The 16,610-nt window shown below is 47.8% G+C and overlaps 1 protein-coding gene across 9 annotated transcripts in view; it reads left to right on the top strand.

The window, feature by feature from the left end:
- The window catches only part of CBFA2T2 (CBFA2/RUNX1 partner transcriptional co-repressor 2), a 145,959-nt gene extending 135,264 nt beyond the window's left edge, over positions 1–10,695 (top strand). For 7 of the 9 annotated variants that reach the window (XM_077872763.1, XM_077872765.1, XM_077872768.1 and 4 more), the window contains 2 exons: positions 1,432–1,622; positions 5,778–10,695. In XM_077872763.1, the coding sequence (XP_077728889.1) occupies positions 1,432–1,622; positions 5,778–6,077 (491 nt within the window). In that variant the 3' untranslated portion in view covers positions 6,078–10,695. The remainder of the gene's footprint in view (positions 1–1,431; positions 1,623–5,777) is intronic. The other 2 variants (XR_013365163.1, XM_077872762.1) reach the window with 2 other exon arrangements.
- The last annotated feature ends 5,915 nt before the right edge of the window (positions 10,696–16,610 follow it).

A 16,610-nucleotide genomic window follows, 5' to 3' on the forward strand; every position in this document is an offset into this window, starting at 1 on the left:
AATTAGCATTTTTAGTATATTCTATGTGAATTTACAGTGCAATACCACAGAATGCTATTTTGTCATTAAAAATAGCTTGCACATAGGTGGCTCAGTTGGTTAAATGTCCACATCTTGGTTTTAGCTCAGGTCATGATATCAAGGATTGTAGGATCGAGCCCCACTATGGGCTCTGCCCTCAGCAGAGAGCCTGCTTGAAGATTCACTCTGTCCTCCCCCCCCTACTTGTACTCTTTCTTTCTCTCCCTCTGTCTCACACACAAATAAATAAGTCTTTATTTTTCTTTCTTTCTTTTTTTTAATTTGGAAAACTACACGGCAACTTGGAAACATCATTGCAGTTGGAAATGGGGAAATACGTATTACCAAGAAGTAGACTAAAATTATGGGAAATGAAGGTAGCAATTGTTAAGGTAGAGAGAAAGATTACCATGCACAAGATCTAACTTGTGCATGGTAATAGTGATTTCCTACTTGGGAGGTACATTGGTTAACTGGTTAAGAGTCAAACTTTAGTGTTAACGGCTGGATTTAAGTCTTTGCTGTGCTGTCATCTGTGACCAAGTGGGACAATCATAACTTTGGACAGGGCTTTGGAAGCCCAGGTTCCTGGCATGCCTACATTTGTATCTTCAGCTTGCCATTCTCTGCTGAGTTCAGTCTTATATACCCAGCTGCCTCCTGACTGGATGTCCCAGGGACACTTTGATCTTCTCACTTGCCTCCGCATGGCATTTTGTTTATTATTTGTTTCATTTCATAGCACTATCACTCTTCAATTTCACCTCTGCCTCTGGACCCTTAGATGCTACTGGCCTCATCTTTTTCATACCTTCTTCTGTGCCACTTGATTATGCCTAAATTCAGTCTCTTCTATCAGGTGGATTTCTACTGCCCCCTGCCTCTCCCAGACTGTCTCTGCCTTCAGTCCTTTCTCCTTGCATAGACCTTTCAGGAATTCATGTTTTCTTTAGAAGAAGAACCAAAGGCCTTAGCATGGGATGCAGGACTTTCCAAAAATTCATTTCCACCTACCATGTCAACCAGGACACGTTTTCTTGAATTCTCCCCTGCCACTTGTAGAGCTGACCACTTTTCTCCTTGGAACTCTGTCTCCTGTACTGACATATGTCAAGCACCCCAGGCCACCTTTGTACTTGATCACAAACAGTTAGGTGAATATGGACTATGTCGTCATCCTATAGATATCCCCAGCCCTTAGCACAGTGCCCACTTCCATCTACACACCCAACAAATGAGCACATGAACAGATGAGTGAGTATAAGAAAACTGAATGTGTATGTCATATGTTAAACCCTGTGTATTTTTGGAAAAGTTCTTTTGTTTCAGCTCCGTTCCTTCTTGCAAGTGACAGAGAATGGGAGGGAAAAGATTTCTCGGCCAGTTGATTTTACTGTCACTTTCTTCTAGAAGAAGCTGTGAATAAGGTGAAAATTCAGGCCATGTCAGAAGTACAGAAAGCTGTTGCTGAGGCAGAGCAAAAAGCCTTCGAAGTGATTGCAACAGAGAGAGCTCGGATGGAGCAAACTATAGCAGACGTCAAACGGCAGGCGGCAGAGGATGCCTTCCTCGTCATAAATGAGCAAGAAGAGTCAACAGAGGTCAGAGTTCTGTTAGCCCTGGGGGGCAGGGCTGGGGTTGGGGCAGCTTCAGTCACCGAGCCCACTGTTTTCTTCTTAAGTGCTAGGCACTAAGACACAACAGTCAGCTCTTGAACTAGATGGTTCTGATTTTTCTAATACCAGAAGAATTTTGTTTCTTAATGATTCTTATATAAATCAGCTCATTGTATCAGTTTCAATTTTAAAAACTCACCCTGAAGACAAAGTTTGTTGATTATGATGACTACCTTTGACTAGTGGGCTCATCATGTGCCAGAGACCCAGAGTTAAGGGTGTGTGTTGCCTTTTTGAGCCTCACAGTGACTCTGTAAGGTAGGTATTGTTTGTTGGGTTCCAATTTTAAATGAGGAAACTGTGGCTTAAGGAATTTCACTGATAGAATCCCTCAGTGCTGAAACCAGGATACAGGGGTAAGGAGATAACAGGGCCCTAGAGCATTTGTTCTGCTTATAACGAGGATAGTTATTTTATAGGTTGAAGTGACAGGTCGGGCAGACCTGCCCATCTCTCCAAGACCCAGAACACGGTGATGCTTCTATACAGGACACTCTTGTACCACAATGAGGACAAAACAGAAAAGAAAAAAGCATAGGACAAAAACATAGTCTTTTGGGATATAAAAGTTCTTCTGTAACTTTGATTTCAGTCATTTTTCAGCTTTGAGATAAACTTGAAGTCCTGAAACAAGCCTAATTGTGTAAGAGGCAGATCCATCTACCAGTTGAGACCTAAAGAACTAGGGGTTTGTCATTAGAGTGTGTACACAGAAAGAAAGAGAGGCAGAAACGCAGGCAGAGGGAAAAGCGGTCTCCATGCAGGGAGCCTGACGTGGGACTCGATCCCGGGTCCCCAGGATCAGGCCCTGGCCTAAGGTGGCGCTAAACAGCTGAGCCATCCGGGCTGCCCTGTTACTGTCTAATCCTATGTAAATGGTCCCCTTCAGTATAGTAGTGCCAGGTGTGGCCATGTGAAGAGGAACATGTCTAAGTATTATTTGGCTATCACAGTGGATGTGGGAAAATGCCTGTTGCACCCCAACAAGGACACTGAATTGTGAGAAAATACTTCCATTAGCCCTTTTCTTACCCTTTTTCTCTTCCTACTTTTTCTTTAGAATGGTTTTTGAGCAGTGACATCTCTGTTATATTTAATTCTGTATCTGTTCATATTTACCTGCTTTTATATCTATGTTTATCTTTAACTGTGTCTGCCTCCAAAAAAGTAGTGGAACATTTTGGCTAAGACCATGAATTCTGGATTTGGACTGTGTGGTTTAAATCCCAGCTTACCACTTATAGCATTGTGCTATGAAGGACCTATAATTTTAAACAGTGTACAAAGTGGCCTACAGGTGAGGCACACACCAGCATCCATGCCAGCAAACTACACCTTTGCTTTTACAAAAGGCCTATGTTAGTACCTATTTTCCCTTGCTTGAAGAAATCTGAAGAGAATTTTCACTTTAATGAGAAAGGGCAAAAGGCAAAAGCAGCATTCAGCATTTGTTATGCAGCAAGCTATTAGAGGCAGCATACACCTTGAACAGCAAGAACAGCCCTGGCAAGCTCCTTCACCTGGAACTCCACTCTCAGCATCCAGCTGCAGGAGCTTTGAACTGGGTCTGTGATCTTTATCTCAATTTATATTATGCATCATTAACAAGATGTGTCCTAAAGAAAAGCCTAAGAGAAATTATTTTTTGGGTCTGGGAACACTCAAAATTTTTCCAGATAAATTAATGCTGATAGCTTTTCCACTTTACACCATTTCTGTTTATGAAAAGTTTCATAGGAAGGATTCACTTCCAGATGTCAGGGGAACCTATAGTAGTGGCATAGACTGTTGATCTGTGCTTAAGGAAATTCTAGAATCCCCTTGGTGACTTCCCTGGTCAGTAACTCAAAAGGTTTATAACCTTCTCCCACTAGCTACAAAGGAACTGTTTGGCCGTATGTGTTGCTCTACCTTTGAGGAATGCTGATCTGAAGGGTGACTATAACAGTAATACACTTTTTGCCTTATATCTTGGCAGAAAGCCTTGTGGTTGCGGGAAAAAGACACAGGAAAAGGAAACCTAAAAGAGTCTTTTTTGACACTTTCTTTGCTCTGACTGCTCTAGCTGCTCTGACACTAACCATGTTCTTAGATTTCTATGATCTACCTCTGGTGGGGGGTCTGTTTGTCTTCATTTTGTCCCATAAATTATGAAATAATCTATTTTAGATACATAATGGCAGCCAAGGTGAAAGTACTTACTAGTGGTTTGGTACTCACTCTGTCCTAGGCACACCTGGGTGGCTCAGTGGTTGGGCGTCTGCCTTCGGCCCAGGGTGTGGTCCTGGGACCAAGTCCTATGTTGGGCTCCCTACATGGAACCTGCTTCTCCCTCTGCCTGTGTCTCTGCCTCTCTGTGTGTCTTTCATGAATAAATAAATACAGTCTTTAAAAAAAACCAAAAAACCCTGTCCTGGTTTGAGATGCTCTTGCAGGCTTAAACAGAGAGGGAGTAGAGGCTCTCTCATTCAGCTGGGGCTGACCATGAGGCTGACACATTGACCTGTGTTTCCACGGTAGCCCCATGGAGGCAGTAACTGGTTTCTTCCCTATAAGTGTTAATGCTCTGCCAAAACATCATTGGGAGTCAGTCTATCAGACTTAAAAGTGTGACGTTCTCTGGAGTGTCGTTTGCTTGAGGATCTGTAAATACATCCCAAGAAAGACATCTCTGTTCCCTATTCTGGTCCTGTGGTGTTGGTGCTGGGCAAGTCTGCACAGTCCCTAGAGTGTATTTCCTGAGAAGTCTGTTGTGTTAGAAGGAAGTCTGCAATCCTTTGTAAGCTCTTCAAAACTAAACATGGATCTTGAGTTTAGCAGAGTCAGGGGGTCCAGGTTCCAGGACTTTGCATAGCCATGTAATCACTGTATATCTTTAGGCACGAACCTGCCTGCCTGGCTCTTCAGTGTCCCATCTGCACAATGCAAAAGGGGGCTAGGTGGCCTCAAGAATTTGTCTGTTGTTTTATACTTGAGCAAGTGTCCAGATTACATTTCTTCCCCAAGGGGATTATGGACTGGTCAGACCAGGCCTCAGATTGGCTTCTGCCATTCTTGAGACCCTGTGTTGGGGGTTGGTGGCCAGCTGGTTGGTGCTCAGGTCCTCCCTGAGACCTAAGAAAGCCTGGCCTCTTCCTGGTAGTTTCACCTGCCAATGCCAGAGGCATTTTGTCTTCTGAGTGGGTCCTGGGGGCATCAGGTGCAGGCTCATTGGTGGAGTCCTCAGGGGAGCTTCTGGAAAGAGACTTCCAGGGGGTATACTCTGGGCAGGTGCTAGAAGTGGCAGCCTTCTCCATGGTGCTGCTCTTCCCTTCTTAGCTAATTGGGAGAAGCATGATGCTGTCTGTTCAATGACTGTTTTTGCTGCTGCTTTCACAGGACTGCCACTCACAGCTCTACCCAAGTTTTATTGGCTCATAGCTTCTGTCAGAATTCATGCTTTCTCAGTTGATGCTCTCCCTTCCTCAGCCTACCCACCCCCCAGTGCATTTCTGCTAAAGCCCAGCAATACCTGCCCCTCCCTTGGCACGTACAAAGAGTAGCAGGAAAATCTCCAGGGCCCTGAGCTCTGAGGTGTTGCAAGGGCTCCCTTAAACAAGCTAGTAGTCCCATGACTCCCAGCCCACCTGTGATGAGACACGCCCCTGAAAGGAGAATAGGCACAGAGGATGACTACCCACACTCCTGGTCCCCTGGCAGATGACTTTTTTTAAAGCATCAGATGTTGTGGGTGCAAATAATCAAGATTATTCCTCTGTTGAGAGCAGCAAGAGAAAAAAACATCTAAACGCGTGTGCATGTGTGGTGTCAGGAACCCTGGGACAGGGTTTAGCTTGGTCACTGAGGATTAAATGTGAGTCAAAACAGTGAGTAGGTGCCTTCAGCGGGAGGCGAGAACTACCACCTGCCCTTCCCTGGCACTCTTGGCCTTGCCATCCTGCCAACCCGTGGCAGGCAGTTTGCCTCTTATACCAATGAAATTCAGAGAGGCATGTGTATCTCCCTGCACAGTGCAGATGACAGAGGGTGCTAAGCCTGCCTCACAAGAGCCAAGTAACTAACCCTTGCCTTGTCTTGCAGAACTGCTGGAACTGTGGCCGTAAAGCCAGTGAGACCTGCAGTGGCTGCAATATTGCACGATACTGTGGGTCTTTCTGCCAGCACAAGGACTGGGAGCGGCACCACCGCCTTTGTGGCCAGAACCTGCATGGCCAGAGTCCCCATAGCCAGAGCCGGCCACTGCTTCCTGGAGGGAGGGGCTCCTCAGCCAGGTCCACCGACTGCAGTGTGCCAAGCCCGGCTCTGGACAAGACCTCCGCAACCACCTCACGCTCCTCAACACCCGCCTCTGTGACAGCCATTGACACCAACGGACTCTGAGCCCCAGACTCCCTTCTTCTGATGACCTCACAGCCCCACAAAACATGGCACAGGGGGTCTGGCTGTTTGAACCAGTGCAATTAGATGTTGGGTCATTGGCAAAAAAGTGAAGTGGAGACAGGAAGAGTGCAAGCCCAGCAAACACTGCTCCACAGCCTCTTCAGACACTTGCCCCAGTTTCCTGTCTGTGTTCTTGGGGGAGCCAGTGTGCCATTCTCTCTGCACATGGGCAGCTGGCCAGAGCTGCCACCTCCCTCCTGGGCTTCCGGGTTTGTTCCTATCCCAGCTGAAATTGGCATGGCCGGCCCCTTTTCAGTGTAGACCACCAGCTCCCATCCCTGCCTCTTAAGGCAGCAGACTGTTAGAGGTGCCCCACTAGGCTGGAGGTAGTTCGCCCCATGCACTGCCTCCTACTACACCATCCTGCAGCAGAGGCCTGGAGACTGACAGCAGGCTGCAGAGGAGATCCCCTCTGCCAGGGTGGCCTCTTTTGCCCCAGAACAGCAACTTTACCTTCATTTCTACCCTTCACAGATGCCGCTGATGAGCCCCGCCAGGACTTTGGGCAGGCAAAAGCAGCACTCAGGACTCTCCTCGACCCTGCTGTTCAGACTTGTTAAGATTATCAGAAATCACAGGAAAGAAGTCACTGTTTCACTAAAAGCACCCATAATAATGAAAATACAAATAAAACTTCCTCCAAGCATCACAGATCATTTTGGACAAGATTTTCCAACCTGGCTTGCTACTTTAGTTTGGACCCATTTTTTTCTCTTACTTGATTTTGCTTATGCAGAAAATAGTTTCCAGCGCATGGATTGGTCTGCAGGAGAATGAGACTCAATTGTGGATAGTCTGTTCTCTCTGAGCATGTTGGCCAAACTAGTATCGTCAAATCATTGAATGGATGATCTATTGGAAATGCAGAACCTTTTGTCACCGCTTGGCTGTTTGCACAGTCTTCTTGTTCTGTGTCCCTTTTATTTCAGACCACGCATGTCCAGATCACCGTGCGGATTTTCTTCTCGTGGTCTGTGTTTGGCCCCTTTTGATATGATTGTCCCATAGGATGTGATGTGTTGTGGCTAGGACTTGTCTCAGCAGTCAAGACCTGGTCACATCTCAGCAGCCTTCCTGGACCTGAAAGAATTCTTCAAACCTTGTCCATAATACATATTACATCAATTTATTATCAGGCATACAATCTCGGTTTCCCTTATGTTATCTATTTGATAGCTTCCCCTTGAGCTAAGAAATGTTCCATGAAATATGACAGCCATTTTGAGAGAGGCTTACCAATTTCTCTTCCCATCATCAGGGAGTTTTCCAGATGTGTTTACCTGGCTTTCCAAAGTTGACATCACCTATACCCCTTCTACAATGTTAGGAACAACTGCAGCATATATTCTTCCCCACCATTTGTGTTTTGTTTGGAGCCCAATGACCCTGACCTTCTCTCCGTCCACCTCCAAGCCTCCAGCACCCTCTTGACTCAAGCAATCAGTTGGGGTGATTTGGTTGGCCCTGCTCTGGCTGGCCCATGAAAAACCAGCTTTAGATGGCTATCTTCTGTGTGCTGGCCAGAGTAAAATAAAAGCTCTCAGTCTCATCAAGGAAAAAGAATCAGTATAGTAGCATTGCCCTCACATACAAGTGTAGCTTTCTATGAGAACTTTCAAGTCCCTAATTTACTTTACCTAAAGATTGTCTATCTTACAAAGAAACTCAGTGCAAGGCACCTTTAAAATACCTAGATTTCCATTACATAACGTAAGGCATATCCAGAGAATGAATAACAGAATAATGTTAACTTTATTGTGGAATTCCTTAAACTGCAGCAACTGGTGGTACATCCTGACTTCAACAGAAATGAAATTAGGACCCTAGGCAGGACTTGCCTACATTGCCACTTGGAAAAAAAAAAGGGGGGGGGGGATATCTCATGAGAAGGTGATGGAGCAGAGGAAGAGGTTATCTCGTGGCACCTGTTGGGTCTGACCTCAGTTCGTGGTCATTTCGTTGGCAAGATGAACACCTGGGGAAGTTTTCAGTGGCCACCAGACTAGCCAGAGTAGCCCAGGTTTTTCCTGGGAATCTTTCTTGGAATCAAGAGCCCAAACCAACAAATACTATTCATCAGACTCCATGTTAATTTCTGTAGCTAAGGTTTCATTTTGTTATACAGGTCCTATCTGACGGTTGTGGGCTCTGGTTCTCAACAACAGCTAAGTTTGCAGAGTTATTGTGATGCTGTTCTAGACTGTTTTGTTCATGTGCTGCCCAGAGGCCAGGCTGAAAATCTGGGTAGTACTCTACACTCTAGTTCAGTTCTCAGACCACTTGCTTTTAATTTTGGTCACTTTGACATCTAGGTTGCTAGGATATCTGTTCAAGACTTCCTATTTAGATGTAAAGAATCCCTTTCTTCATCATCCTTATCTGAAATTTTCCTGCTCTTTGGCACTGTCTTGGGGTGGGGGGAGAGGGGTTGAAGGGGCCAGGGTGAGTCCAGCTTTCCCACTTGGTTTCTACTGTCTGCTCACCATCCCAGATACAAGTTTGGAGTACAAGTTCAGGCTTCTCACTTCCATGTAATTAGACTCAAATCATCTTTATATAATCAGGCTGCTTAGAGGACCAACCTTGATAGTTACTATTTGGGGGGACAAAAAAGACCAAGGGGATCAGAGTCGTGGTAAGTGGTGGTATTGAAGGTCATGTCAGGGCAGTTCCAGGCTCTTCGATACTAGTGTGGAAATGTACAGCAAATGCAACACATGCCTGCCCACCAGCAGAGCACATCTGGAGGATGGGGCCAGTGTTCAGCATCAACCACTGAGGGTCACTGATGGATATGAGACTTTGTTGTCCTCTACATGCGAGGAATGATTGCAGAACCCAGAGAAGGCCAAGTGGCCAAACTGGGAGCCATCTTTAAATGTTCTGATTGATGCTTAAGGGCTGGATCTTCATTACCTCAGTCCTCTGGGTCCCTGCCACCTGTATCACGCCTGACTCCATTTGGTGGGGCAAATGGTCTTGGGAAGAAGTTGGTTAATTATACCTGCTCAGGAATAGGGAGCCCACCCTAGGAGTTGTGAGCATGAGTGGGGCTTCGACTTTGGAGGGTCTCTGCAGCTCCAGGGGTGGGCCTCAAGCAGATGTGCTCAGGCACAGTCATGTGACCCTGAGGTTACAGAGCAAGTGGATCTTGGACACTGCTGAGTCATACTTATACTAGTAGATATAAGTCTAGAGGCCAGACACATCTACCTAGCACAGATCGGTGTGGTGTTGACTGCAGTATGGACATCATTTGCTTATCTGGGCCTGTTAGTCTACCAGGAGCTCCTCACTTGGTGTCAGCATGAGCATCTTCAGCTTCTAGCCAGAAAATCTACACTTTACTCTGTATGCATTGTTCCAAAGTCAGATTGATCCCCAGGGCTGTCACCTGCTTACAAAGGGTGTAGACCTTGTTCTGGGTAGTTCCAGATGATATTTCAGCAAGTGGAGTTGAAGGTTCAGCAACACTTTGGAATTGTATGGTAGGGAGTTCTTCAGAATGAAAGCATAATGACCAGGTAGCCATTTGTCCTGGAAACTATAGAAGGGATTATGGATTGAATATATCATTGAAAATAGAATACATTTTCGAAGCTTTTGTCAGAACTGGTGTCAGAACCAGGTCAGTAGACCAAGCCAACATAGATTTGGGGGTGGGTGGCGTTTGGTTTGGTTTTGGGGGGGTTTGTCTTTTGTTTGGGATTTTTTTTTTTTTTAGCTCTTTGCAGAGAATTGGGTGGTGGCATGTTTGAACCAAATGTAAGAAAAGCCAGAGGGATCTGGACTGTTCCAGCATGGGCCAGTTTGTCCGGGGTGATAGCGGGCTGGGCGAGCTGCTGAATAGGGCCCTTCAGCTCTGAGTGTCTAGTTCTTATGAAACCAAAACGTTGACTACCTGCCTCTTTGCCCACGTGTGTTGACATGCTCATTTCCAAAGATGATGGTGCAGGTGACCTTTTCCATCTTGAGCCAGGAGAAGGTTAGGAGGCCTGAGGGTGGACCTTATGTCCCCCTTGCCCTCCACAACCCCAGACATGGCACTTCCCCTGCAGACCCCATCTGGTCAGGCCCACAACTGCCCAGTGTACACTCATTCATGCTTATACCAAATAGGGCATGTGCGGCTGGCAGCTGGCAAAGACAGCCCCATCCCTGCATTGGAGTTGGCAGAGAGAAGCAGCAATAAGCATTAGGTGAATGATTGAAAGTGCTGTTTGGCTCAGCAGCCTTCAGTCCACTTTCACGGCTTTCCAAGTTCCTGATGAGGCTACAAAAGCTCCATCCATAAAAGAAAGCCAATAATGTAAATAAATAGAAAACTATGCCTCCGAGTGTGGTTTTAAGGGGGGGTATGATGAATGTGAAAGCACCCACAGGATGCGGTAGTCTGGTTTCTCTGTGCTTTGTCATTTTACTCAGATAGGAATTTTTGTTACTTAACTCTGTGCATAACTTATTTAATGTACTGTATAAATGAACCAAAACTGCTAAATATGTATTTAGTTTGTTCTACCTAAAAGTAGTCAATAAAAAGGCTATATTCCTTTTCTGACTCGAGCTGGAACGGGACTGGCAGGGAAGGTGGTATACATACCACCATAAGAGGTCCTGTCGGCTAACTTCTGTGTACACTCCGCCTTCTTTTGTGGGGGGGCCTCCAGCAGTTCTTGCCATGATCTAAAGAGCACCCAGGCTAGTGGAAGGCAGAGGTACTGCTAAGGAGCTAGTTTCAGCTCTAGGCCTCTGGGAAGCCAGTGAGGGGCCCAGGCCCGGTCAGGCTGGCTGCCCATTCTGGGCCTGCAGTCAAGGGCAGCAACAGCTTACAGACACTCCCGGTTCTTCACTAGCTCTCCTCCCCATTAAGTGGTCTTTAAATACAGAAAATAGAACCACAGAAAGAAAAAGCCTCAAGCAGATGTAGTGGACTTGTAGGTACTTTTTCTAATAGCTCGTATGTATTTCCTTAGAAATTTTTAACATACCTGGACTTGTGAATATTCATTCCTGTTCCTTTACATTGATGTTAAGTCCTATGAGTTCACTGTTGCCTATACATTTATTTCCTTAGTGGTTGTATGATTTAATTGAGGCTATAATTTTCTTAACTCTTCACCTCCTCCCAGGTAATTGGACTGCTTTCAAGTTTTCCGTGTCTAACATACTGAAGTGAACATCTTCCTTCACGGGATTTATTTCTTTGGGTTAATTTTCTGAGGTGGGAGTTCTAGAACTGAACATTTCTTGGATCCCTGAAGCATGCGTTCAAACTGCTTTCCCAGAACACCCACTAGCTTGCGGTGCTTCCCGCAGACCCTGTGTTGTACTTAACAAGGCTCTGAGGTGGTCTAACCAGTTGTGACATGACCCAAATTGGTGCAGACACACCCATGCACACCTGTATGTATAGGGTCAGTTTCCTAGCCAGTGACCTGAGGACTCACTTCCCAAGGCCCTGGCCCCATCCTCACTCCTGTCACCTGCCCTAGACCTTTTTTTTTCCCCCTAAGATTTCACTTATTTGGAGAAAGAGAGCATGAGAGGGAAAGGGACAATGAGACTCCATGCTGAGTACGGAGGCAGATGTGGGACTTGGTCACACGACCCTGAGACCAACGCAGGCGCCCCTGCCCTAGACCTACTTCTAAGCAGCCTTGCCCTAGAGGCTTCTTGGCACCACCAGCTTCACAGGCCCTCAAAATGCAAAGGGAGTGATCTCAGGTTGGGCTGTGGCCACGGCCCCAGAAGGCAAGGTGGGGGCTCTGCTGTATGATCTTTCATGCAGATGGTGCCAACTGCCAGTCTTTTGGCAGCTGCCCAATGCTGCAGTCCACCACCTAGAACAATAACAGGATATCAGCCTTGTGACTGTCAGCCTAACAAAAGCACATTTGGTAGGAAAGTCAGCAATCCACAGTCTGCCTTAGTTCTGGAAAAAAAAAAAATCCTAGGGACTGAAGTGATAATACGATATACTATTAAGTTTGCTATAGAAATTGCAAGTGTGGGATGGTTGGGTGGCTGCCTTTGGCTCAAGTCGTGATCCCAGGATAGGGATAAAGTTCTGCATCAGGCTTCTGTGAAGAGCCTGCTTCACCCTCTGCCTATCTCTCTCTCTCTCTCCTCAGGAATAGATAAATCTTTTTTTTTATTATTATTTATTTATTTATGATAGTCACAGAGAGAGAGAGAGAGGCGCAGAGACACAGGCAGAGGGAGAAGCAGGCTCCATGCACCGGGAGCCCGACGTGGGATTCGATCCCGGGTCTCCGGGATCACGCCCTGGGCCAAAGGCAGGCGCTAAACCGCTGCGCCACTCAGGGATCCCCAATAGATAAATCTTTTAAAATAAACTGCAAGCCAATATATTTGCCATTACCATAAAAAACCTACAGGCTGGATAAATCCAATGAATATACTTTTAACTGAATTGCTGAGGTCACAGATGAGAAAGTATAGGAAATCCCTGAAGGCCAAGAAAAAATTAGAGGAGTATAGTAAACCAAAACCTCAGAGGTGGTTGAACACAAAAGAAGAAACCTGGGATCCCTGGGTGGCACAGCGGTTTGGCGCCTGCCTTTGGCCCAGGGCGCGATCCTGGAGACCCGGGATCGAATCCCACATCGGGCTCCCGGTGCATGGAGCCTGCTTCTCCCTCTGCCTGTGTCTCTGCGCCTCTCTCTCTCTCTCTGTGACTATCATAAATAAATAAAAAATTAAAAAAAAAAAAAGAAACCTGTACTGCCACTGGTCAGAAGAAATTTCAAGAAATTGGAGTATGAGGGATTAACTGCCTCTGGGGCACTATAAACCTGCAAAATAGAGTAGCAAATCTGAGACCTTTCCAGGAAGCCAGGTCACTCTGGCTTTGGCCTCAGCGAAAAGGCAAAGGGGGAAATCAGTCTGCAAAGGGAACTGAGCAGAAAACTCCGCCCCTCTGAAGAAGGAGAATCTGACTGAAGACTCAGGTCTGAGGTTCAGATTTTCATGCTCCTGAGGCTGAGGAATTAACATTTCTAGGCTTGCAGTACCTCCTGGTGTCTGGCAGAAGCAAAAATGCAAATCCTCTAAAGAAATATCAAAATACCAAAAATAATGATCTATCAATTATAAAGTGTCCAAAAAAATGACTAAACATCCAAGGAAATGAGCCACTATGAGCAAGAGTCAGCAGGAACGGTAAACCATTGATTTAGACCCCTGGAACTTCAGATATTCGGATCACGTACAGAATGTAACTGAAACCACTAAAGCTGGTGCTGGAAAAAAACTAAGTAAACAGACTAAAGAACCAAGCAGATTTGAGAATCCAGCTCTGCGGAGGACAATCATTGAAATTGTCCATGCACTGCTGACCAGCATCGTAGCTGCATCTGAAAATGAGTGAAGCATGGACTATATGTATAGACAAGGTGATGGAAAATAGGAAAGAACTGTTCCTTCTGTAAGGTAGGTTTCAAGTGGAGAGCCCTTTCAAATTTTATAAAGTGTGGAGTCAAGGCACCTACTGACCTGTTTTTCTCCCTATAAAGGGAAATAATTGGCCTGAGATGACACAATCTCAGAATGACCAAACACATCAACCTGAACTCTTGCTTGCCTGTTCCTTGCTGGTATTTCAGGGTCCTGAGTTGGATATATCCCCTCCTCGGCTGTGCCCCCTCCCTGGAGGGTTGGGGGAACCTACAGACCCCACTCACCCACCCTGCCGCTGGGGCCCCAGGACACCTTCATTGCCTGGTGCTGGGCGCCCTCTTGTGGAAGGAGCCAGACTTGCTCCCTCTGGTGCCTCCAGCCCGCAAGCCCGATTCCTCTCCAGGAACTTTTCCTTTCCCCTTTGCACTAACCTTTTCTGAAACTGCCTTTTTGCCCCGTGAGTTCAGCTAACATTATCTGGGTGCCTCTTAGGGAATTCCAGAAATGAAGAGGATTCACCCCACCACCACCTACCTTCTGATGGCTGGGCCCTGGATGACCCATACCATCCACCTTCCACCTCTGTGCTTGCTCCCACAGCTCTTCCTTGCTGCCCCAGCTGCCATCCTGCAGCCCCAAGGTTTGGCTTCCTTCCGTCCTTATAGCTGTCACTGTCCTCCAGCCCCTGGGCTGGCTTCCATTACTAGAGGACACCCAAGATCTTTCTCAGCATTGTTCATGCTTGACAGCAGGACGCTGTGGGTGCCAGGGAGTAGATCCAGCTGTGTGACTTGGAGCAAGAGCCTTGCTCCCTGAGCTTATTTCTTCATCTGTAAATCGGGGATCCTAGTGATGCCTACACCATTGGGTTGTTGTGAGGTGAAATGTGATCGTGTGGGACTTACCCCAGCACAGGGCCTGGCACCCAGGAGGGCTTTGTAAACAGAAGCTGTTCTCATAGCCTGCTTCTCCCTCTGCCAGTATGTGATTTCCTTGAGGATTCATCTTTGTCTCAGTATCCCGCCTGGAGCGTGGTGTCTTACGTGTTTGTTTTGGGAATAATTTCCTGGGGGCAACTCGGTAAACCATGTGACTCTTGATCCCAGGGTTACGAATTCAACCCCATTAGGTGTGTAGACCTTTTAAAAAGTATATATAATCATTTTCTAAAGGCCCACCTAATTCTCAGTCCCTCTGTTTTGACCCATCAGAGGCTGTGTATTTGTTGCCCTCCGACAGCTAGAGCCCCATGGCAGCCATTTAGACTGCGTGCACCTGGCCTGGCACTGGGCCAGACCCTAGGACAGGTTTGAATGTGTGCAGGTGAGTCAGTGGCACAGGTGGGAGGAAAGTGAGGAGGCAGGTGCAGGGAGTGGGTGAGAGGGTTGGGGGTGGTAGTTGGTGGAAGGACCTAGGGGATCTCCCAGCATCAGTACCTGCCAGCCCTTGACCTGGGAGCTGTCACCAGCACCTCCCACAGAGCAGGTGCCCAGTGGCTGCTGAAATGAGCAGAAGAGCCACCCAAAACAGGGCATGGAGGGCAAGGACTGGAAAGGTGACCCAGACCTGATGGCTTTGACCTGCTACTGCATTTCTGTGCTGGGCGGGGTGGGTGGGTGGGGAGCCTGGGGGAGGCCAGGAGGGAGTGACTGAGGCTGCACGTAGGCAAGCTCAGCTCCTGTATTTCAGGGAGAGGAGGCTCACACACTGGCAGTGGGGCTGATTGCTAGGGGCCTTGAATACCAATTCCAGAACTCAAACTTGATCTTGATGCTGAAAGCAGTGTGGTCTGTTCCCTTATGGGGGAAGGACTGTGGGGGGTCAACTAGAGATGGGAAGCCCAATGAAGAGGCTGCTGCAGTGTCCTAGGTCAGAGGTGATGGCAGCCACAATCTGGGGGTTAGGGTGACCACAAGATGGAGATGAAGGTGGCTTTCCAGAGCTAAGTGCAACAATGTAAAAGGCCTGGCGGCCTTCTCGGTGCCCCTGCACCCCCTCTGAGAACTGCTAGCTCTGTGGCTGTAACTCCAGCCTCAGATCTGCAGTCCAGCCCCCACCCCACCCCCACCCCCACCCCCAGGGTACCCCTGACAGCTTCCTGGCTCCCCCCTACCTGCAAGACATGTGAACTCCCTGGGCCTGGCCACCTGGCTGCCTCCACCCCATGGCTCCACCTCCTGCTCATTTTGTGTGCTGCACTCTCCCCACCCAGCCACCGCTCACAGCCTTCAGACACCCCTACTCATCCTTCAGCCGGATCTCCGGCCAACCCTGGCGGCTGAGCTCGCGCCCTTCCACTTGCCGCACCCTCCCCAGCACCTCCAAGCTTCAGTGAGGGAGGGTGGACACCACCCATTGTTATTAAAAAAAAAAAAAGTTAGCTTTCAGCTCCCAACTCCTGGGCAGGTTGGGGCAGGCGGCAGGTTGAGGCAGGCAAGGGAACCTCAGGAGACAGTCCCTTAAGAGGTGTCAGCATCTTTGTTCAGTTACCAATGGGAAGATTATTTTAGTTTTGAGGGTTTGCTGTCGCTGTTTTTGTGGAGGAAACAGAACAGAAGCAACCAGAACACAGGGCAGGAAGCAGGATTATTTCCTCCCGGATGGGCTCCTTCTTTAACCAGGACACTGGAACCCACTCAAGCCTGCCCAGAGCTGTGTGGCACCGTGCTGGCTGCAGTTTCCAGGAACTGCCAGGAGACCGGGAAGAGGGGGGCAGGAGCACAGGCTGGCATGGGGCTGGCCAGGAAGCCTATGCTGGTTCTTTGGCCTGGGTGGCCCGGCCAGTGGGAGCAGCTGTGTCCCCCCCTCAAGTCTGATCTCCTGCGGGGTCACTAGGGAAGACCCTGCCTAGAGTCCCAGACCAGGCCGTCCACCCTGAGCTGGTGTCGTCCTGGCACCACCAGGGCATTCAGGAACATTGGTGAACTGTCACTTAGCCCACTGGCCAGTCACCCCTGGCTTGAAACCTACCACGCTTCCTCAGCAAGGAGCGCCTCTGAGGCCGGGCCGCCTCCCCACCTCCGCCTCAGCCCTCCGACCTCTTGCCCCTGCTGG

This window comes from Canis aureus, chromosome 26, assembly GCF_053574225.1.
Source record: "Canis aureus isolate CA01 chromosome 26, VMU_Caureus_v.1.0, whole genome shotgun sequence".
NCBI lineage: Eukaryota > Metazoa > Chordata > Mammalia > Carnivora > Canidae > Canis > Canis aureus.